The sequence below is a fragment of the Callospermophilus lateralis genome, chromosome 2 (assembly GCF_048772815.1).
Source record: "Callospermophilus lateralis isolate mCalLat2 chromosome 2, mCalLat2.hap1, whole genome shotgun sequence".
In the NCBI taxonomy this organism is placed as follows: Eukaryota; Metazoa; Chordata; class Mammalia; order Rodentia; family Sciuridae; genus Callospermophilus; species Callospermophilus lateralis.
In genome coordinates, this window is record NC_135306.1 from 21,771,652 (window position 1) to 21,795,119 (window position 23,468).

General features: G+C 37.5%; 1 protein-coding gene across 1 annotated transcript; it reads right to left on the reverse strand.

Annotated features, from left to right (window-relative positions):
* Positions 1 to 4,016: 4,016 nt before the first annotated feature.
* Dnajc25 (DnaJ heat shock protein family (Hsp40) member C25) lies at positions 4,017 to 23,202 on the reverse strand. The gene is made up of 4 exons (XM_076845681.1): positions 22,815 to 23,202; positions 9,465 to 9,617; positions 7,251 to 7,721; positions 4,017 to 5,250 (listed from the first exon to the last, which is right to left on the reverse strand). The coding sequence occupies exons 1-4, from the start codon at positions 23,139 to 23,141 to the stop codon at positions 5,128 to 5,130; spliced, it is 1,074 nt and encodes a 357-aa protein (XP_076701796.1). The 5' UTR covers positions 23,142 to 23,202; the 3' UTR covers positions 4,017 to 5,127.
* Positions 23,203 to 23,468: the final 266 nt, after the last annotated feature.

Here is a 23,468-nt window from a genome sequence, read left to right on the forward strand (position 1 = left end):
CCAAGAGCAGGATGAAGATCTGAGTTAGTCTTACATGTAGTGGGCAAGATACACCACCCCAGTTCCTGTTTCAGTACTGAGGCACTCATTCCTCCAGTGGCTGGAAGTGGTGGCAGTAGATGATTCTTAGCTGAGTCTGATCTGTGAACTGCAGAAAACATGTAGGCCAGAGAACACCTAGGCCAAGGTCACAACCCTTCCAGTGTTAACCCTCTTCCATTGGTTGATGGAAGGAAGATATCTATATATACATACACTCACATACACATATATACATATCCATATATATGCATTTTTACATAGGAAAGAAAAACATAACTATAAATATATATGTATACACATACTTATGTGTAACGCAGACATATATATGTGTATAAATATATGTCATCAGTAAGCTCTTTTGAAACCAACCAGGGCACTGCAGTCTAGAGTAGAAGATGTGATTTCCCTGCAACTCCAAGATCCACTCCTAGGTGAGAATGCTGTGGAAGCCTTTGCAGGTGTGCACAGGGGCTCAGGCAAGAATCTCATAATTTGCCATCTGCTATAGGATATCTAGCACAACCATTGGCCTCAAGTTACACTGATAGATCATCCCAGCTCTGGAGCACCTAAAGGGATCATCTCAAGTCTTCATGAAGCACAGGCCAACTCCTCCTTCTGCCCAATCCTCACTTTCTGAATCCTCTGCCAAGTGTTGGTTTTAAGGCACCCTCCAATAAATTTTCAATGTGGAAATTTTCATCACAGGGTATTTCTTTTAGGAACTCAAACACATGGACCAAGATGGGGGAAGAGCGGTTTCCCAAAGGAAAATCAGGTTGTTGATGTCAGAAGAGGGGAAAGGATAGAGAGAAGAAAAAAACTACAGCTACTTTTAATGACTGTATGATATTCCATTGTACAATTGGATAACAGTTTATTACTGCCCTATTATTTAACACCATCACCATAAACATATATCTCTGTTCAGATATTTCCTTAGGATGCACTCCTGGAAGAACCAATGGGTCAAAGAAAATACTTAAAACTTTGCTACTTTATCTTCTTGAAGGTGATAACAACTAGTTTTCCCACTAGATGATGATGAGACTGCCTATTTCTGTGCCATCATATTGAATAACTACACACTGTAATTCTTAACCAATCTAATAGGTGAAAAAATATATCAGAACTTTTTAAATACCTTCACTATTAAGACTGAACACTTCTTTTATACATTTTGTGTGCTATGCATGGTCTATTGTTGTTCTTGTTTTGTTTTCCAATTTTATCCATGATCTTTGGAGTGATAAAATCCAACCTAGTAACAGGAGCATATTTGCATATTTGAAAGCCTTCTCTCTTAGTAAGTTTCTTTGCCTCAAAAAAACATTCCAGTAGAGATGGAAGCATTACTACACTGATGAATGGGACAGAATAGAATGTATTTAAAAAACATGGCATTGGCTAAGAACTCAGCACAAAGATATAGACTGGAGGAATGAAAGGCTCCTCACAAAGCTGCTAAGAATGAGAGTCATGGGAAACCTAAAAACAACCAAAAAGACAAGTTTTGTCTTTTCGGTGGGAAGAACAGCCCTGGCTAGGACTGCAAGGGTAGGAAGGTGGAGAGAAACATCAAAAGACTCCATCCAGGTGGTTATGAAATGCAAAGGAAAAGGGGACAGGGTTCTGAAGTGGAGTAGGCCAGAACTGATGCCAATAATGTGCAGTTTGGTTTAGGAGAAACTAAGCCCCTTTGGTTAAACATGTCCTCTAGGCTGTTAAAAATGCTCAGTAGTCAAGATGTTAATGATGTCTGCACAGTAATGACAGCTGAATTATAAGATTATCTTAAAATAATTACACATGAAGGTTTTGGATCTGCCCAGAGGGACACACAGTATACTTGTGTCAGCCGTGAGGTAGCAAAAAATCTGGGGGTGTGGCCCATCTCTCTGCTTCATACCCACACACACCTACTGCCCTTGCCCACCTCAGTGTTCCTTTGTGCTACTCTTCAAGAGGAATGCTTGGATGTGAAATTGCCTGGTTTTGGCACACAGCACCTAGACTGATCCATGGACCAGCAGGCCAAGTGCCACTTATACTTGAGGAGGACTGGCCATCTGTGTGATGTTTTTTACTTTACCAAAATTGTTTCCCATCCATGACTTTTCCATCATGGAACTTCTGAGCTGAGAGGAACAATCAGATAGTGCAGCACATCTCTGACTTTAGAGAGGAAGAAAATAACACCTTCCAAGGAACGTGAAGTCACCGATCCATTGTCACAGAAAATGGGAGTGGGGACAAGAATTTCCATCTTAACTTTCAAGAGAAGTCACCACCCACCTGGAGGATGAGGAGCCCTTCCCACATGTACAATGACTTCCAGAACTCTGAACAGAGGTGAGGCATGGGGACATTCCTTCTCTCTGCAGTTAAAAATGCATAGGTCACCAGTATTTTTTTTAAATGTTGTTACTTTTTTTTCCCCTCTTGGTTAAGCTAAAAACTTTAAAATCCCCAATTTCCAAGAATGTCAGTATTTTTTAGAAATGTCAATGCCCTTATAAAGACAAGTGCTTCATTTGTTTCTGCTCTGATCTGCGGTTCTCCACTCTTCATAGTGACTTATTTTTGCAGAAAAGGAAAGGTCTATGAATCATTCTTCTCCATAAAAATGATACAGTGGGAAGGTACTTCCTTCTGCCAATGTTATCCCAAAATTGCATCTGTAGCTTCCTAAAGTAATAATAGTGGACTATATTCAGCTGGGCGCAGTGGCACACATCTATAGTGCCAGCTACTCAGGAGGCTGAGGCAAGAGGGTCTCTTCAGCCACGAGTCCAGGGCCAGCCTGGGTGGCATACTGAGGCCCTGTTCCCTCAAAACAAAACAATTTAAAAAGTTCACTTCCTTTACCTATTGTACTTTTAGAACCTTAGATTGAATGAATGAATCAGGAGCTGAAAGAATCTGCAGATGTCCACAGGCATTTTGGTCTTTGGGAGGTAGTGGAACTTACAGCTACCACATCTTCTTGAACAACTGTTCTGCTGCTCATTTTCTCAAGTGTCCCTTCACTAAATACAGAACTAGCCTATGGCAGGGCGATTCACTGTCATCATCTCTGAAAGTTCTCCTTCCTCTCCTCTGTTGTCAGCTGCTTCATGTTGCACCCCAGAGTCAACAAGGGCAGGCAGCTGCTTTTAAAATAGCCAATTCCCACGCTAAGGACTTCACTTTTTCACTCTAGCTCTGTAACCTGCACAAGGTAAGAAATTCTAATACTTATTAAAAGAAAAAAGAAACAAGTTTGTACTAGAACACTCTCCTACCATGAATTTTAATAAATGAGACTTCCTCTTTCCTGCTATGAAGGCAAGGGAACACACATTTACTGAGCACTTAATATATGCCACAGTATTCTCACAAGAATTGTGTGAAATAGTTAGGATCCTCATACTAAAGAAAAGGAGATTCAGAGGTCAGAAAAATGGCCCCATAGACAACCTTAGTGTATTTGATTACAAAGTCAGAGTTACTCTACTCTACCTTGCTCTTATTAAAAGAGGAACCTCTAATTAGAAATCTGTATGACAGTGATCTGAGACCATATGATCCATTCCATACACAATTTCTGAAGATATCCCAAATCCTTTAAAAATTAAGGCATCTTTGGGCTGGGGTTGTGGCTCAACGGTAGAGCGCTCACCTGGCATGCGCAAGGCCCTCGGTTCAATCCTCAATACCATATAAAAATAAATAAACAAAATAAAGGTATTGTGTTCAACTAAAAAATAAATATTAAAAAAAATTAAGACATCTTCAACTAATTATGTAGCCTTTTTTACTTAAATACTCATAACATTTCTTGATCACAGATAATCTATCTACTTTAGTCCTATATGAATTAGGCAGGTTCTAATTATGGAATTTTAAGTCTCCTATGCTACACTAATATTTTTAAAATTATATAATACAAAACCAGTGTATTAATCTTTTAAATGTCATATGAACAAACATGATATATTGCAACCATTTTATTAATATGAAGCAATGGCATAAATCCTTCAACAGGAATATTGATTCACTATTGTAAATATGTTTTGATACTCTGGTATAGTATCATGCTTGATTCAGTAAAATTATGTGTCATTTACTTTAGCTTTCACATTATAAAAACATTTATATTTCAGTAGTTGAGAAAACAGTATACAGCCATGCTTATCTTCTTTCTAGTTTAAATGCATGTAAACACTCATGTACAATGGATTTCTCACTGCTCAAGGACTTCATAAACTATGAACAACATTTTAGCGCTATTTGTTCAGCCATTTTGTTTTAATTGAAAAGAAAGAAAGTGAGCGAGCAAACAATGCTGTGGTACAAAAGATCTTCGTACAAGATCCCCTTTTGAAGAAATGTTTGAGAACTGTAGTCCTACAATGAGACTATAATAAAGATCATCCTACAAGGACATGAGGCAGACCCACTCTCCTGGAGAGTTTCCGATCTTATTAAGAGTACTATTATGACTGGGGTGGAGTGGAGATCATAAAGACATTCTGGAAGACTCTCCTAGAGAGATTATTCTGAACATATCTCAATCCTATAATGACTATAATGAAGACAACATGACAGTTGAGTCATTCTGCTGAAGAAATTTGTGTCCATAAAGACACAGTAATATAATTAAGTGATATAATTATATTACAATATAATTAATCTTTTTATGTTCAGTGAAAATATAGAGGCCATGAAAGCAGAAAAATGTGGCACTATGACAAAGAATAAGGAAGCACTCTTAAAGAATAAACACTTAACACAAAAATATTTCACAGGTATCTAATAAATTTTCATGTCAAATCTTTTAACTAAACATATAAAAATTTTAAATGGCAACTAATAAATTTCCATGTCAAATCTTTTAACAAAATCCACAAATAGATTATAAAAATTGAACGATCATGTCTTATGTATAAAGTTTTACGGAAAAGTTGAAATTTCTACATTATTCTGTTTAATCAAATGCTGAAGGAATTTGAGTCACTGTTGAGGAGCAGTTGATACATTTCTGAAATAGTTACGAAAATAATATCACAATTAAGGTTTGGCACAGTAGCATTCCATCAAACTTCAGTCATCTACAAAAGTTAACCGCCCAGGCCCTTCGTTCTTCATCCACCTCCTGTATCTCTTCCATCTTGGGTCATTTGCCAATTTTTTCTTCAATTCTTCCTCTTGTTCTTGTTTGTAAACCTATAAGTATAAATAACACTAACTGACTTTACAATGCAAAGAGAAACATTTGCCATTAGCTTTATTGCATTTTTATACTTTTCAAATATAACTTAGGTAAACGATTCCAAAGAATATATTCACTGATTTGATTTCTGAAGACCATTCATCTACAAATGCTAAGCAATTAAGTATTACAACAGTCAGTGTTAAATAAAAAAAAGAACAAACTGTACAAGAACAACTACTTCTTTGTCACTGAATTCTACAACTTAGAAAAGCATTCTTTTCCATATTGAAATCATACATGAGCCGAGTTTAAATGGCTTAACATTTACTCTCTACAACTAATGTTCCAATATTAAACCATCAATATTTTTTAACATGGTATGTTATAAATTTAACTGATGACTTTCAGATTTGTTGACCTTAACCAAGGAAAAAATTGACTTTAAATATATATTTGCTCAAAACTAAACTTATACCTACTTTTATCTTCAAAGATAATCACTGGTTTTTAAAAAAAATTATTGAAGTCTCCAAAAACTAGATAAGCCATATAGGTTAAGAACAAATGGATGCTAATTGAAACTAAATAGACAAGTTGCCATATCCAATTTCATAGCTACATCAAATTTTAGAAATAAATACTATTTCCATATTTTAGGAAGCAATGACTAAAATAACTTGACATAATAACAAGATAATTCAGCTCTGAACAACATTCTAAGAAAGGCAGTATTATGTCTAAAAGAGAAAACTTTTCAAATAGTTTGAGAGCTAAATAGTATCTTTTTAAAAAAAATATATTTTTATTAGTTATTCATGGACCTTTATTTTATTTACTTATTTATATGCAGTGCTGAGAATCGAACCCAGCACCTCACACATGCTAGACAAGCACTCTACCACTGAGCCACAACCCCAGCCCCCTAAATAGTATCTTAACCTTCCATTTATTTGTAAACAGGCTGAATATATTTACTTGTTTCCAGATGTCTATCTGGAAACTTCCAGTAAGTTAATGGTCACATATAATTTAGACCAACACTTTACTTTCAATAAAATCTACTTAGGACCTCACATAGTTTCGAAACTAAAAAAAAAAAACAAAACACCTAATATCTCTCAAATTTCTTGATAGTTTCAGTGTGTTCTATTTGACATTTAACATATTAATGAATTAACTGTATTCAGAACTTAAAATTTGAGGACAATTATAGTAACAAGAACTGCTTGTCCCTTTGCACTATGGGGAAGAAGGTGATGACTTCAAAGTAACTTTTGTAACTGAGAAGTATAGAATAAAAAACATTTAATAAAATGAATGAAGTTTAATGACATTACAGTAAGTCAACTTAAAAGTAAAATAAAACAAGCACATCTGTAATCCCAGTGGCTCAGGAGGCTGAGGCAGGAGGATTGCAAGTTCAGAGCCAGCCTCAGCAACTCAGCAAGGCCCTAAAAAACTCACCGAGACCCTGTCTCTAAATAAGATATAAAAAAAAGGCTGGGGATGTGGTTCAGAGGTTAAGGGCCCCTGGGCTCAATTCCTGGAACCAAAAATAAAGTAAAATAAAATTTTTCATACATAGATTAGTTACTATGCAGAAGGTTCTGGGGTCAATAATTTTCAAAGAGTATTTCAACAAAATTTCCATCTCTTATTCTCTGTTTTGCTTTTTTAAAAATCTCTGTCAAAGAAAACTTGGGAAGGACCAAATTTTAGTGCAATTAACAGAAAGTTGTTTAACACCCCTGCGAACACACACATCATTACTCTACAGATTAACATAACAAATCTGACCTTTTCTGGGAGTTAGCCGAATTTGAAATTTACCTTATAAAAAGGCAAATTACAGGCTAAAAACCCACAGCCCAATTACAGTCACACTTTTACTAATAAAATAACTTTTTCATTGTTCAACTCTTTGATTTCATACACTTCTGTATCCCACCGTATCCATAATCCAGACTTGGTGAGGGGGCAACACTAAACCCACAGTAGTGTCACTACTCACCTCATAGTTCTCCTTTATCCAGAGCTCCCGTTTAAGAAAGGTTTCTTTCTGATGATCTTCTAGACTATCAAACTGAGACTTTGACATCTTCATAGATTTACGTATGATATATAGTCTCTCTTCCTCCCCATATTCTTTGCCTTTGATGTTAAAATTATAAATCCACCGGCAATACCAGGCTATATATGAGCACAAGTGAAAAGGAGCTAAGATAATTTGAAACAGGAGAAGATCACGTATTTGGGGTTTCTGGTACCCTCCCTTTATATCTATTTTACTTTTTATAATGTTCTTTATGATGTTCTCCTCCTCATCACGAATTTCCTCTTTGGACTTTTTATTTCTGCCTTTTTCTTTGGCTTTCTTGAGCAGTCCCTGCTGCTTTGCAATCTCAGTTGCTTGGATACGGTACTTGGGCACTGTGGCGAGGTAGCTAATTGCCTTATTGTAGCTATTCCACCAGCTGAAAAACTAAGATATTTAACAAAGAAAAATAAGTCACTTTTATTAATAAAATTCATCTATACTAAAGCAATAGTAGAGAGTCTTGGTGAATACCATCATCCAAAAATTCCATTCTGATTAAAATCAGGGATCTCAAAGATCTTACGTCATAAGTGGACATGCATGTGCTTTCTCTCTCGTATTTTTGCAGTACTAAAGTTTAAACCTAGGGCCTTGCGCATGCTGGGCAAGCTGTCTACCCCTCAATTACATTCCCTGCCCCCTCTTTCTCTTTAACTGCAACCACCTACTAGAGGAAAAGTTAAATGGCCAAAACTAGATGGTAAAAAATTAGTTTAAATTCCTGGAGTGTAGCAGAATAGCAACTAGGTTCATTTTTATCCCTTTCCTACACCATCCACATATATCAGAGTGATGCTTATTCAATTCTGAACTGAAAGACTCAAATACATATTAATTCCATGTTTTTGGACAGGAAAACATTTAATTTCGTGAATAAATTTTACCACAAAGGGTTTTATTGTCAGAAAAAGGCTTGTTCCTCAGTACCTCTATACATTTCAAAGTTTCCATTTTACTAAATGCATACAGCAGTGATACTATTAATATTCTGAAAGAGTATACAAATAATCTATTAGAAATAGCAAAGAAAAATCAGTAGGGTATTACAATGTCTAAAACAAAAAAGTAAAATTATCCTTGCTTTCCTCCTCGAAAAGGGGGGGGGTGGGGAGATGATATATTTAAAATGTATCTTCAACAGGGAATTTTAATTTTTATTTGGGTTTTTTTTTCACAATTTTAATAAAATTAGCACTTTTCCTGGATATTCCTGCCCCCTCTTCCCTTGACCAAAGAGTAACAGGGAATTCTCTTACTACATGAATTGCAGTTGAGAATCATTTCTGGAAATTAATCTGAAGAAGTCATTTTCAAATTAGCAAAATGCTCTATTCTAGTCGAGTCGTCTCACTGTTCTTTTCCATTAAAGGAGCACATGACAGGTGTGGTTAGTGTAACAATAACAACAGGGAAAACTTGCTATAGGCTCAGTTAAATTTTTGGATTATTTTTTTTTTTCAGAGAGAAAGAATTTTAATACTTATTTTTTTTAGCTCTCGGCGGGCACATCTTTGTTTGTATGTGGTGCTGAGGATCGAACCCAGGCCGCACGCATGCCAGGCGAGCGCGCTACCACTTGAGCCACATCCCCAGCCCCTTTTTGTGATATTTTAAAGCAACATAAAAAGTTACTATACCTATTTTAATCTGTCAGTGGTTTTCAACCTGAGCAGAAGCACCTGTAGGGGGACATGTGGAATGATGCAGGACATTTCTAACTATTACAATGGTGAGTTCTACTGGCATTGGTGGATGGGAACCAGGACTTGCTATGCCATAATTAGAAGCTCTTATTTCTCCCAAGTTCATGGGAAATCACTGAATAGTTCTAGAGAGGCAAATGATATAATGTAGTTGTTATGTGGCAAATACATGAGAAATGATTTGTATTCTGTGGGGGTTTTATAGTTACATAACTACATTTATCATCAGTTACTTAGATTTCCCACTGACAAAGATTCTAACACTGTTGGTTGCTAGAACAAATGGATAGTAGTTTTCTAGACTCAAAACTTAATCTCAAAAATTTTAATCTCAACTAGAAGTCAAATATTACAAAAAGGTACTTGAGCTGTTTTAAGAGTAGGCAATGTGCACCCACATTGAAAGATATCCACAGATACACACCTGAAACACTGAAATAGCACACACACTGACCAAAATCACTATCCTAACGTCCACTTTTGGGGTTAAGCGTCTGCTGTAGTAATGGTAGTAATGGCTGTAGTATTCTTCTGGATGATCCAGCATATAGTCATAATCTTTTCGTGTTTCTTCATCCTGCAAAAATGACAAGATTTCCAATTGCATAGGACATTTCATTAAATGGTCTAAGTTTATAATGTAAGTCAAACCTAGAAGTTTATAATTATGAACGATTATTCCAAACAAAAGTTAAATTTCAAAATAAAAAAAACTTCCCAATGCATAAATAAATTTGTTTCCAGAACTTTAATATTAGTTATAAAATAACTTTAATATAAAAATATTCCAAATTTTTATTATTAGTCTTCCTGGAAAACATACACACACTTTAACAACAATTAACCATGACTTTTTAGCTAATGCTGTGGTGCTAATAAGCACCATGTTCCTATAATGTAAGAGAATATTGACACCTATTCAACTACTGTTGATAGAAAAAATGTTTATCTCTTACATATATTCATATTCACATTCCAGCCTTGTATAGGAAGTCTTATGTTGACAGCAAGGATTAAGATCAAAAAATGGATGAAGCCAATCTGGGTCTACAAAACTATGCTTATCTCAAAAAACATTGAGACATCAATGTAGTATAAGGGTCAAAGTTTAGCTTTGTGAACCTAGGTAAAATATTAAGCCTCTGAGAGCCTCATTCTTCATTTGTAAAAGGAGATAATACTGCCTGCCCTAATATTTTTACATGATTGTTTTAAATATCAAATGACATACATGGTACATAAACATGTTACAAATATATAGTGCTTTACTATTATAATACATTGTCACAGCCCAGTTCACAAACAAACTCACTGAACTAGTGCATTCTGAAAAGCTGTCCTAAATATTCACAAATAAAACATTTCCTAAAATATATAATTCTAACCTATTTCTAACAGAGATAAATGCCAGTGTTTACTGAGCTACCCAAGTTAAGGAGCTACTAAAGTAGGTTACAATTTGCTTTGTATCCCACAAGAAACCTGTTTTTCAACTTGTCCCATTTAAAAGAAAAATGCCAAAGGGCTAAGACCAAAATGAGTTCTTTAAGCTCTATACATGAGTAGAATAGAAACCATTACAAAAGCAAAAATCTTTTTTAAGTTAGAAGATTTCCTTGTTGGTTAAACTATTCATTAATAAAGCTGCACGTTCTGAGCTGAAGGCATTTCAACAATTAATCTAGTGCCTTGTCACTGCAGACAGATTCTCTGGAGGTTAAGTTCCTGTTGACAACTTTAAAATACACCTAAAATACTACCCAGACAAAAAGGAATGCTAGTTAAAATTTTTAAATTTCATTTTACACTTGAGATTTGAATTTGTATCAACCAGCTATGAAAAAAATAATTTGTCTGAGTAAAAGGGATGGAACCCAGGGATACTTTACCACTGAGCCACATTCCCAGCCCTTTGTATTTTTTATTTGAGACAGGGTCTTGCTGAGTTGCTTAAGGTCTCACTAAGTTGTTGAGACTGGCTTTGAACTTGCAATCCTCCTGCCTCAGCCTCCTGAATAACTGGGATTACAGGCGTGTGCCGCCAAGTTCAAAGAGCCAATCCATAGAGGTCGCACAGTCCTAAAAACTAAAGCCCATATGTCTTGTTGTGTCTCATTTTTGAGTACTTTAAAGTGTCCTTTCAGAATTTTTCCATTCTCCCTTCAGTTTTTGCTTTTTTAGGCTAACTTTATAGAAATGCCCTGCTTGAAATTCTTGATTTTCAATTCAGCCTTTCAATCCCAGCAGATGCCTTTTGAAATGTTTTACTTCAAGCATGATTCTTCTTGCTTCAACTAGATCACATGTACTTTGAAACTTAACACCAGACTTGAGATGGAATTCCTGAGTTTCCAGCAGCCCTGTCTACACAAAGCCATTTACCCAGCTTGGGTGGCTTACTCCATTATACACACAGCAAGGATTTCAAGTGTCACTGAAACCCAGTAGTGGAAGGCATGTGTCCTGTGGCTGTCCTCCCTTCTTTGTTCTCTTCATGAAGGTCACATTCCATATATGCAGATGCCATCCCTCTTCAAGCATGTCACCCAGATTGTCCCCCATGGTCACAGTCTTCTCACTGTTTTCAGATTTGTGACTTCACCAAGCCCCGAGCTCCTCCTACAGGAAGGTTAACTAATGCTCCAGACCAGCAACTCCAAAATCTATACCTTGTGATTAGCTTTCTACTGCAAGCAGAGTCCGTGGGATCTATTCAGGGCCCACAGTTCTCAAGCTACCTAATTGCTATAAAGGTTTTCAGGATCAAGTCTGACTTCTCTTAGAATATTTTATTACTTCAGGTGGGAGGAAAATAAATTTATGAGCCTGTTTTGGTCACGACTAAGAAACTAGAAAGTTGGCCACCTCTTTGTAATAGCATTTATTCAAACTTATTTAATTTTCACTTAAAGTTTTCTCTCCAAAATGAAGAAAACGATCTTTAATCTGAGGTATGCATACAATTTAGAAGGTATTCCAAGTTGACACAAATTGATAAAAGTTAGTAGATCTCAACAGCCTAAGTCAAAATTCTATTCTTTAGTAACCTATAAAATTTAGAACACAAGAATACCAGGAATGGAAGAAAGAAAAGAAAAAAAAGACAATAAGAACATCTTTCTTTTTGGGACCCAATTAGAGAGCTAAGGTACAATCTTACTATAACACCACAGTTTTTTTCTCCGACCCATCTTAGAGCTAAGGTAGTCCCACATTTTTTGTTATTTATCTCCAATGCTTCCCACCAGTTATAGTTTAAAACTTCCTTGGTAAGTAAGAAATCCTCCACAATTGGCCCAAATTTACCTCCTAGCAAACATCTCTTATCATTCTCCCCTTCTTCTACCCACAGCAAACATTCAGATAGCAATTTCTGGCATTTTACATGTTCTTCCAGTACAACTTCCTTTCTCAGACCTATGTCTTGGAACATATAAATCTCTCTAACTTGAAGCCCATCCTTTCAACTTCATGAATTCCTGTTAATCATTTAGGACATGCCTCAGACAGAGTAGGGCCTCCCCCTTCCACACATCCCCTCTTTTTTTTCCCTTTTTGCAGTGCTGGAAGTCAAACCCAGGGCCTTACACATGCTATGCAAGCACTCTACCACTAAGCTACCCCCTAACCCATGGACCACTCTCATTATACTTAGTATATATTTATTATAGCACTTATCACATCGTAAGCATCAGTTTTTTCTGTTCTTTGAATAAAAATTTCTAGGAAGTAGATAGGGTAACTCATTAATCTCTGTATATCTAAGACCTACCACAGTGCCTGGCATTCAGTAACTGTCATTTCAAAAATGAGTGAAATGTTATAAAAGTTTCCCCTTCACTATATACATCTCTCCAGCCACACAGGTCTCTCTCCATCTAACCAGCAAGGCTGGAGGGGTAATTATGTCACAAAAACTTTAGCTTGGCAGAAATGACTGCTTGAATTCACTGCTTACAAAAATTTGCTAATGTGCCTAAAATAGCTTAAACCTTAAAACAGTTTAATATCTTACCTTTCAATAAGGTAGTACTTTTTCTTTCAGCAATTTTGTGGATCTTAAGGTCCCAGAGTCAGGAGGTTCCAACTTCTTTCCAAAACCAAAAACTTTATACTTGTATCTTCCTCCTCTCTGTCCTGAGCCTTGATAAGCAGGGTAATAAACTCCTTGTTTCTAATCTCTACAGGAATAAATGGTGCTTCTGCTGGTGTCCATCCACTCCCAATCCTCTTGGGCATATGCAGGAGGACTGGAACATAACCACCAATATCTAGATCAAAAGTGAACAAGAGGAAACCCACAAGCAAAGAAAGCACTGAATCCTTCCTTTTCTTATGAAAACAATCATCCCTTCCCCAGAGGCCAAACAAGATGTTCCTGCCCTTCCAAGAAATGTGTAGCTTGATCTTAATAAATGTAAGTTGCAATAACATAATTATTGCAGCCAGTTTTACATTAAAATTTTCTATTATACAGAGTGTTGAAATCATGTGGGGATGGTAAATGCTAGGAATCAATAATATATAAAAACAATCATTTTACGAGCTCTTAAAAATATATATTAATTTTAAAAGAATCTCACTCTCTCTTTCACAAACACACACATGATATTTAGGAAATATAATCTATGTTGAATTTTTTTTTAAGCCATTACATCCTACTGAAGAGGAAGAAAATTAACTATCAGTTTCATTTACTTTCTTGTTCCCTAGCCAACAGTCACTAGCACAACTATCTTCTCATTCTCAATGACTTCCATGATTTGGATCATTACCAATATTCTAGTGAGTATCTGGTTTTCCTGCCTCCTTTCAACTATGTCCTGAATATTTTCTAAACATAATATAAATACCTACAATTTAACATGCTCAAAAATCAAATTTGTTTCCCTGTTTCCGATAATATCACCATCTACTTGGTCACCTGAACTTTCAAAAACCTTTGTCATTTCAATTCAGCAAATAATGACACAGGTTATCAGCCTTGTGTTAAAAACAAACGAAGACAAAAACACAAAGACAAGGTCTTGGCCTTAAGAACCTTCCCATTGAGCTGGGGATGTGGCTCAAGCAATAGTGCTCTCCTGGCATGCGTGCAGCCCGGGTTCAATCCTCAGCACCACATACAAACAAAGATGTTGTGTCTGCCGAAAACTAAAAATAAATATTGAAATTCTCTCTCTCTCTCTCTCTCTCTTTTTTTTTTTTTAAAAAAAGAACCTTCCCATCTAGAAGAAGAATCTAGCAAGCAATAAAAGCGCAATTTGATTTGCTATGGAATAAAGGACCAACCAACTGCCTGGGACCACAGGCAATGGGATTGACAGAAGAGATGAGAGGAGAGCTGGATCCTAAATCAAGTAAGATATGAAACTTGTTACAAGCAAAGGGAACAGCAAGTATTGGAGCACCAAGGAACATAAGTATTCAGTGAAAGCTTGAGCACTAAGGAAATCCAGAAAAGACTAGTACACTTATCTAGAAAGGTAAGTATGGTTCTTACCATAGAGGATTTTATACGTATGCCAGAGTTAGGGTGTTGTCATTTGTGATATTCAAAATGAAATGTTTGAAAGTATGAGAACAAATGTATTGACTAGAAGGATGTACTCTTGAAAGACAATTCCAGTATCATTATTAAAAATGGAATAAGGGAGGGTTGGGGATGTGGCTCAAGCGGTAGCGCGCTCACCTGGCATGTGCAGGGCGCTGGGTTCGATCCTCAGCACCACATAAAAATAAAAATAGAGATGTTGTGTCCACCGAAAACTAAAAAATAAATATTAAAAAAAATTAAAAGAAATGTGTCATAGTAGATTGGGTAGAAAGAGGTGATGGGGGTGGGATAGGAAGGGTAGCAGAATACAATAGACACTAGTATGGCCCTATGTACAAACGTGGCTATATAACCAATGTGATCCTGCAATGTGATCATTGTAATGTTTTGAGCAACTAATAAAAAAATTTTTAAAAAAGAAGTAAAAATAGGTCAAATAGGTCAAAATTAATAAAAATATTTCACAAATCCTCAAAAAAATTCTCTCGCTAAAAAAAAGTGGAATAAGAGAGAAATACTTTTTTAAATTTTAATTTGTTATATATGACAACAGAATGCATTACAATTCATATTACACATATAGAGCACAATTTTTCATATCTCTGGCTGGGGAAATGGTTTTTAATAGTTAAGAGGTAGAATAAATAAGATAATTAAAGGGGCACACAAGACTCAAAGGAGATGTTGAGCATGATACTGAAGTTTCCAATTACAATTACCATATGGATCATGTTACTGGCTAAGATAAACAATGGAGGAAGAGGACAGCAAGTGTAGAGAAGTTGTGGGGGGAAATTTTGAAATGGGGGAGTGAAAACTGACTAGATACCCTTTCAATCTCTGGAGCCTCCAAAGATTATCTTTGTCTATGATTAACCTACTTTAATTCTGTTAAGAAGTAACTTATAGAAAACTGGAAATAATGCAAATAACACCTGTTCTCAGGAAGGCAAACTCTGTCCAATAGAATGCAGCTGATTACTGCCTTGTAGTTATTAGTCAGTTTTACAGGTATTCCAAAATTCCCTATGACTACAAATGTGGAACACTTTTTCTTTTAAACTAGTTTTAATACCTTACTGGTTTCCTCATTAATTAATGAGTTAAAAAAAAATCTCTGCTATTTATTCATTTTGTTTTTGTATGAGAGTCATGACTATAACCTCTTTTAAAGTTTACATTTAACATGGGGCTGGCATTGTAGCTCAGTGCTAAAGTGCCTGCCTGGCATGTGTAAGGCACTGGGTTCGATCGTCAGCACCACATAAAAATAAATAAAAATAAAGCAAAGATATTGTGCACATCTACAACTAAAAAAAAAAAAAATTTAAGTTTACATTTATTGATTGATGAGTGATTGATTTCAGACATATGATAACTGTGCTACAGATAAGAGACAGCTAGAAACATGAGTCTGGAGAGCATGCAGGTTTTACAGTGGTCAGCTTAAGAGCAGTGACTGAAGTCAAAGATGTAGAGTTTTGTCAGGAAAAGCTTAGAAAATAGAAAATACACAGAGGACAGAACTCCAAGGAAAAGCAATGTTTATGGATCAGGCAGAAAAAAAGACTTTAAAGACTAAAAAGAGAGCTGAGAATGTAATTCTCAGGTAGAGTGCTTGCCTAGCATGGGCAAAGCCCTATCTGCAGCATCACAAAATAAAAATAATAGTAAATTACATCACGAAAGTCAAGACAGGACACCTTGAACTTAATTGTCAACAACACTAAATGCCACAAAAAGTTCCAGCAAGAAGAAGAAATGAAGAGCAGCCATCAGATCTGATAATCAGAGTGCCATTTTCCACCTGTTAAAAGAATAGTTCCAGTATGTGTGCTGGTACATGTTAGTCTGATAGCTTAAATAAAAGAGAGATGAAGTAAATACAATGAATAGTAAAGAAAGAAGAAAAATGCACATGTAGCTTTACAAGAAACAAAATTAAGTGAATAGAGTAAGAAATGAATCAACTAAGAGATTCTCAAGTTATAAAAGAGGAAAGATGAGATTCCAAAGGAAGAATACAGAAATAAAATGAGTTCAATCAAGAATACCTTCTTGCTCTCCTCAGCCCATTCTCAACATTACTCTCAGAATTTTCTTTCTGTAACAAACTTAAGATTGTGTCATTTTGTCACTTTAAAACCTCTGGTAACTACTCAAAACGTAAAATTCAAATTCCTGAAAAGAAATTATGGGTCAATCATATCTGATCTCAAACTACGCTCCAATCTCCTAAAACTGTCTCTCGCACACAGTTCACAGGCTTCCAACCTAGAAACAGAAGACACATGAAAAGAAGTCTATAAAGTTATGCACTTGAAATGTTCCATTTATCCACGGTAAATCTATAAAAGCTAAATTAAAATGCCAACTACTCAGTTCCTGGCTAGAATCATACCACCTCAATAGTTTTCAAGTTGATCTGATTGATTGATTAGTTGCAGATGACATCAGATGTCACGTAGTCAACACCAGAATTCAACACATCTGATACATAATCAACCTCAGCCATAAGTAGGAATCATTAAAAAAATAAACAACACTTATGGTTTCACAGCTGAATGTAAATGTTACACATGCTACCACAGCATTCTGGGCCATGGGAGAAATCACTATCTAATGTATTACTCCTTCCTGCTAAACCCAGAAAGGTCTCAAGTGTTCCAAAGAGTCATGCCCAATCAGAGTAAACATGTAAAATAAAAACTATCTGCAGTCTATAATCTGTAAACTTTCTCAATCTAGTTGTTTACCAGCGTCAAAACTATACTAGAATTTACATATTATAATATTTTTAAGAATATAGCCATTCTTGTTATTTGCTGGGGACTGGTCCTAAGACCACCATGGATACCAAAATTCTCACATGCTCAAATCCCTTAAATCTTGGTAATCTTCAATCTTGGTAACTTTTTTCTAGATTCATCCAGCTCTAAGAGTGCATTCTTCTCTAATCCTCTAAGAATAAATAATTGCTTCCTCTCCATGGCACAATATAATCTGCACATACTTTTATTATATAACTTAAATAAATAATAACCAAACAATAAGTAGTATAGTGTTTGTATATAACCTATGCATATCCACCCCTAGGTATATTTTAAATCACTGGTAGATTACTTATAATACTGATACATAGTATATGCTATGTAAAAGGTGTCATATTGTATTGTTAGAGAATAAAGCCCCCAAAAAGTCTGTATGTGTTCAGTGCAGACATAATTGTTTTTCAAGTATTTTCCACTTGCAATTGGTTGAATAGAATAGAACTCCTAATGAGTGCAGCTAACATTTTCCCCAAAACATTAAACGAAGTATCCCTGTGAGAAAAATAATAAAAGGAATCCTTGGTGGAGAAAATTCTCATTCCTATACCTCCCAAACTATATCTCCTTCCTGAAACAAGCCTTTAACACTCATCACTTCACACTTCTGCTGTTTTCCTCAATCAGAAATGTCCCATCACCTTCAATCTTGGTAACTTTTTTCTAGATTCATCCAGCTCTAAGAGTGCATTCTTCTCTAATCCCCTAAGAAAATAATTGCTTCCTCTCCATGGCACAATATAATCTGCACATACTTTTATTATATAATTTAAATAAATAATAACCAAACAATACATATATCTGCCTCTGTTAAGGAGGTTAACCCATTAAGTCCCAAGTTTTCAATTCTTCGAACATAACAAATACTTTAATAGTATTTCAAAGTTACCATAAGTGGTATATTTATTGCTCAATATAGGTCTTTTTAGGTGTTCCACATCTGGAGCAATGGGACAAAGTGGGTTAAAAGTTTAAAGTCAGGAACTGCACTTTTTCTATCCACTGTTATGGTCTCCTCCTCAGCACCCATGTCAGTGCTGGTTAGAAAAAAGGGTTGAGTAAAAGAATGTACTAAGGTATAACAATAACACAGCAGGGGAGGAAGTTCAGAATCCTCTTTTTGCTAAATTCTTAGGGGTTAAAGCACTGTCACATCAGATTGATTAAAAAAAAAAAAAACTGAAGTGCCCTTGTGAAATCTCCCTCCTTTCAAAGTCAAGGCTGGAGTAGAAGGTGTTCTGCATATCCTTTCAACTTACAGATAACCTTCATGCCAGCAATACTCCCAAGAATTATTCTGTGTTCTCCTCTTATGATCTTGCAAACTACTGTCCAATTCTACTACTTTCCCATTTCCTATCAGTTTTTTCTAGGTATCCTTTCTAGCTATTTCTGCATCTGCTAATTTTTATGCAATTTTTCATGTTTCATCCATTTCATCCAATTTTTAACTACATTCAAAAATGATTTTTAAGGCCGGGAGTGGGGGCACTCACCTGTCTGTAATCCTAGTGGCTGGGGAGGCTGAGGCAGGAGGATAACTAGTTCAAAGTCAGCCACAGCAATTTAGTGAGGTGCTAAGCAACCCTGTCTCTAAATAAAACACAAAATAGGGCTAGGAATATGGCTTGGTAGTCAAGTGCCCCTAAGTTCAATCCCCAGTAACCCCCCTCCAAAAAAAAAAGATTTTTATAAAATGATTATAGTTCTCACTGAAAAACCACCCAGAGCATTAAAAGAAGAAATGCAATTTTTCTCTCATCCAGGAAATTTTTCATTCATAACATCTATGCCACTCTTTAACATTACAATTAATGTGGGTGGAACTGCAAAATAGATTGCACATAACAATATCAAATGCCCAAAATTCACTTTCAATTTCCATTCTATTTGAATCTGCTTCCAGATGTGGGTTAAATGAGTAATATTTATTATCTGATGTGCCAGACACTGTGCTAGACTCTATGGATATACACACAAAAATCAAGGAGGCCAGGTTTAGCGGAGAGGAGAAGGGCTACTCAATATTTACGGTGCAGTGTGATAAGTGCTATAGTGGCAAAAGAACAAGAAAGCAGTAAGCGGGATTAGAGTGTTCCACCTGGTAAGATTCAATGTTGACATAGTGAGAGTTTACTTAACTTCCAAAGTCCATGAATTCCCTGAACCCTGATAGTCAAATATGCTAAGTATTATTGCATTATCTTAACTTACACAACAGTGTATGAAATCATTATGGTCTGAAATCTTGCTGAGATCTGGAATTGTAAATTATTTGGAATGGGAATGAAGCATGACTGGGCGAAAGCATCTTTCCATTATTACTTATTTTTCTTTTTCAGATTTTTCCCAACCTCTCCCTGCATGAGCTCAATCTTTGGTTGCTGATATAGTAATAACTGAGTGTCATATTTTCTTGTCTTAGCAACTATACTTATATCATGTTAGTATATTTATTATTCAATAACCACCATCTAAAAAAATCTCTAGAGCCAAGCACAGTGGTGCATGCCTATAATGCCAGCAACTCAGGTAGCTGAAGCAGGAGGATCTCAATTTCAAACCAGCCCCAGCAACTTAAGAAGACTCAGTCTCAAAATAAAAAAAATAAACGGGGTTATGTCTCAGTGGTATACAACATCCCTGGGTTCAATCTCTAGTACTGGGAGAAAAAATCTCTTTCTCAAAAGAGCTTTTATTTGACCAAAACAAGTTCAGAGTCATAAATCCACCAACGCCTTATATAAACAGTTGCCATTTTAGTGATAGCATTTATTATCAACAGAGACAGGCTTATAAATGCCATTTTTATTCTGGAGCCAGTAGGGCTCAATTTCTCCCACTATTCTCCCTAACCTGCTCCTAGCAAAAGTCATCAGGAACTCCTATCCCTCAAAAACCCTTTTGCCAGCTTGAGGAGACCATTTCAAGCAAAATAGTGATTGCATCACCCGAGCATCAACGGGATAACTTAAAACCTGAGGTCCTCCAAATTGGATGACCCGAATTTATTAAATCTTTGCATGACCCAGAAATGATATTCTCTGGCAACTTTTTCACAATTCTCCATTATGACAGAAATTAAATCAGGCCACCTTGTTTGTTTTCAATAGCTTCTCCCATACACAGCAAAGTCCTTTTCCTTATCTCCTCATCTGCAATGAGGAAAACAGATCTTGGGAGGGACTCCAATTGGAAGCTGAATCTATGTTCATCTTTACAAATTCTACATAGGAGTTTTAACAGTTATGCTGGGTCTGATTTTCAAAGGTCCAAACTACTCAAGACACTCCCTTTCTTTCACAAATAATTTCTATCTTCTTGCAATAAGAAAGTGTGTGTGTGGAGGGGGTGGTGCCACAGTTGGGGAGCTACAGAACACCTCCAGGCTTCTCTCCTCCAGCAGTACAACTTCATTTTTGTTGGAAGGGTTTGTAACTACCACAAACATCCTGTCAAAGTCCAGAAATGTTTTCCTCCAGAAATACTAGTTTTAACTGCCTAAACATTTCTTGTTATTGAGTGGACAAATTATTTTATCTAGATTTTTATTAGCTAACACTTTAGAGGTTTCTTCCCCTATAAAAGCAACCACATAGATTCACCAGATCAGTCCTCTGAAACTGGCTTTTTAAGAAAATGGCAAGAATATTAAGAGTCCTGGGGGACCTCCTGGTACAAATTTCTCCTCCCTAACTATGGCACTTGTTTTCAATATTCTTAGCAATATGCTCACCATTCTCAAGCCAAACTTACCCATCTCCAACCCCTCAAAACCCAGCAGAAGACAACAGCTGCCCTCTCTTTTGGAAATTCTCCATCTGTCCAGAGCTCCCCCTGCACTACCAGAGCTTTGGAGCTTCACCAGTGGCTGTCTGTCTGCACTAATGTCTTACCTCTATAAAAACAAGATGACGCTTCAACATGTTGGGTTACCCCAGTGGAAAGACTTCCTTTCTTTTCTGAAGTCTGTCATCAATCACTTTTTACCCTAAATAATGGGAAACTAAGCCCTCTGACCTAAGCACTTTCCTAACTCTTCACCTACTCCTGTTAATTGCCAATAAAAGTTACAAACCAAGGCTATCGAGAATTTAGTGAACCAAGCACACTTTTTTTTTTTTTAATTCCAAATTACCCAAACTGTACTGGACAGAGTTTCTAACTCTCAGTATTTTCAACTCCATAAACCTAATTTGGAGAAATGATCCATGGTTACATTACAATATATCCAGTCAAAATAGTCATTAAAAGCAGACTGTAAGCTAGGCATGGCCGAGCACCCCAGTAATACCAGCTACATGGGAGGCTAAGGAAGGAGGATAGCAAGTTTGAGGACAGACTAGGCAATTTAGCCAGACCCTGCCTCAAAATAAACTTTTTAAAAAAGGGGTGAAGATGTAGCTCATTGACATAGTACTTGGCTAGCACAGGAGAGACTCTTTGTTCAATCCCCAGTACTCGCTCACCAAAAAAGCAGACTAAAGGAGGGACACTGAAGACGGTCTTAAAATAATACCTCACAACTATAATTGCTGTTGAATTAGCAGATGGGCCCTTGAAGCAGTAATAGCTCCATCAAATGTGACTTATACTTGGTGATTTCTCCTATGGTCTGATCTTTGCAGTAACAGAAAAAAAAAAAAACGGTGTCAGGGTAAATCTCCCCCACCCTCATTCCCATAGTACACAAGAAAACCTTTGTCAAATAAAAACACATACGAAAAATATTTCTTGCTAGAAATTCTCAGTCTTGTAGCCCAAGTCATTAAGCATCTATTTAGGGGTCCTACCTGGGGGATTTCTCGTGCTTGTCAATAAATCCCCGTAATAACTCTGTGAGGAGTTATCATGCCTGGCCTTTATTGTGGTATGAAGAAATAGCTATCCAAGGTCACGAAGGGGTATCAGAGCCAAGACTCAAATATCTGGCCTCTGACAGATTGTTCATTGTCCTTCTTTTAGTTCCTTAAACCTAAACTAAGTGTCATCATTAATACCATCCCTAGAAACCAACCTTCTATCATATCAAATTGGCATGAGCAGTGTCGCTTTGTCATATCAAGTTGGCATGATCGGTGTCAATATGCTGAGCAGCATATTACCAGCATGTTTTCATGAAATGATAAAATGTCCAGCAGTGCTTTCCATAACAAGGACTGTTTAAAAAGGGGAAGGGGCCGGCTATCCTCCCCAGGACCGGAGGAGTTTCCTATTTCCCACCCTGGTCAGTGGGCCAAGCTCACTTTCACAGGGCCACGTGGCAAATGTGAGCCTCCTAGAAGTCGAGGTGGCGGCCGCTCCCGAGGCCGAGGTCACACAGGACCCCGCCACGAGGGCGGAAGGGCCAGACCACCGGCTCCCCGCGGCCGGTCCTCACAGGCCTCACCTTGAGAGTCTCATAGGCGGTTGCCACCAGCAGGAAAGCCTCCTCGGCGCTCCGCGGGCTCTGGCCCTCGTCGCCGGGCTCTGGCCGGTAGCGGTCCGGGTGGTAGCGCCGGGCCAGCTGGCGGTAGGCCCGCGCGATCTCCGCCTTGCTGGCCGAGCGGCTCACGCCCAGCACGGCGTAGCAGTCCCGCGTGCCGCAGTAGAGCCCCTCCACCAGGGCCTCCGCGGGCCGCGCCAGAAGCGGCACCAGCAGCAGAGGCGACAGCAGCACCAACCGGCGCCGGCCGGCAGCCCCGGCTCCCCAGCGCCGAGTTTGCGACGCTGCCATCCCGGCCTCGCTCGCGGCTCCGCCACGCCAGCTGCTCCCGCACTCCGCGACGCACCCGGCTCCGACGACCCGGCCCTGACGTGTCTGCAGGCGGTGCCTCCGCGCAGGCGCACACGCTGCAGCTGCTGCCTCCACTTCCTTCACGACCGGTTGCTAGGGGAGAGGACGCCTCAGCCGCCAGGCCGATTCCGGCCTGTTACCCAACGCCCTTCCTAGCCTCTGCGGGCTGAGGGTCTGATCTCGGCCGAACCTGGATAACGTCTCTGTGTCCCAAGCGCACGTAGCTAGTGGGTGCAGAGCGCTCTGCAGTCCACGATGCTCAGCAGC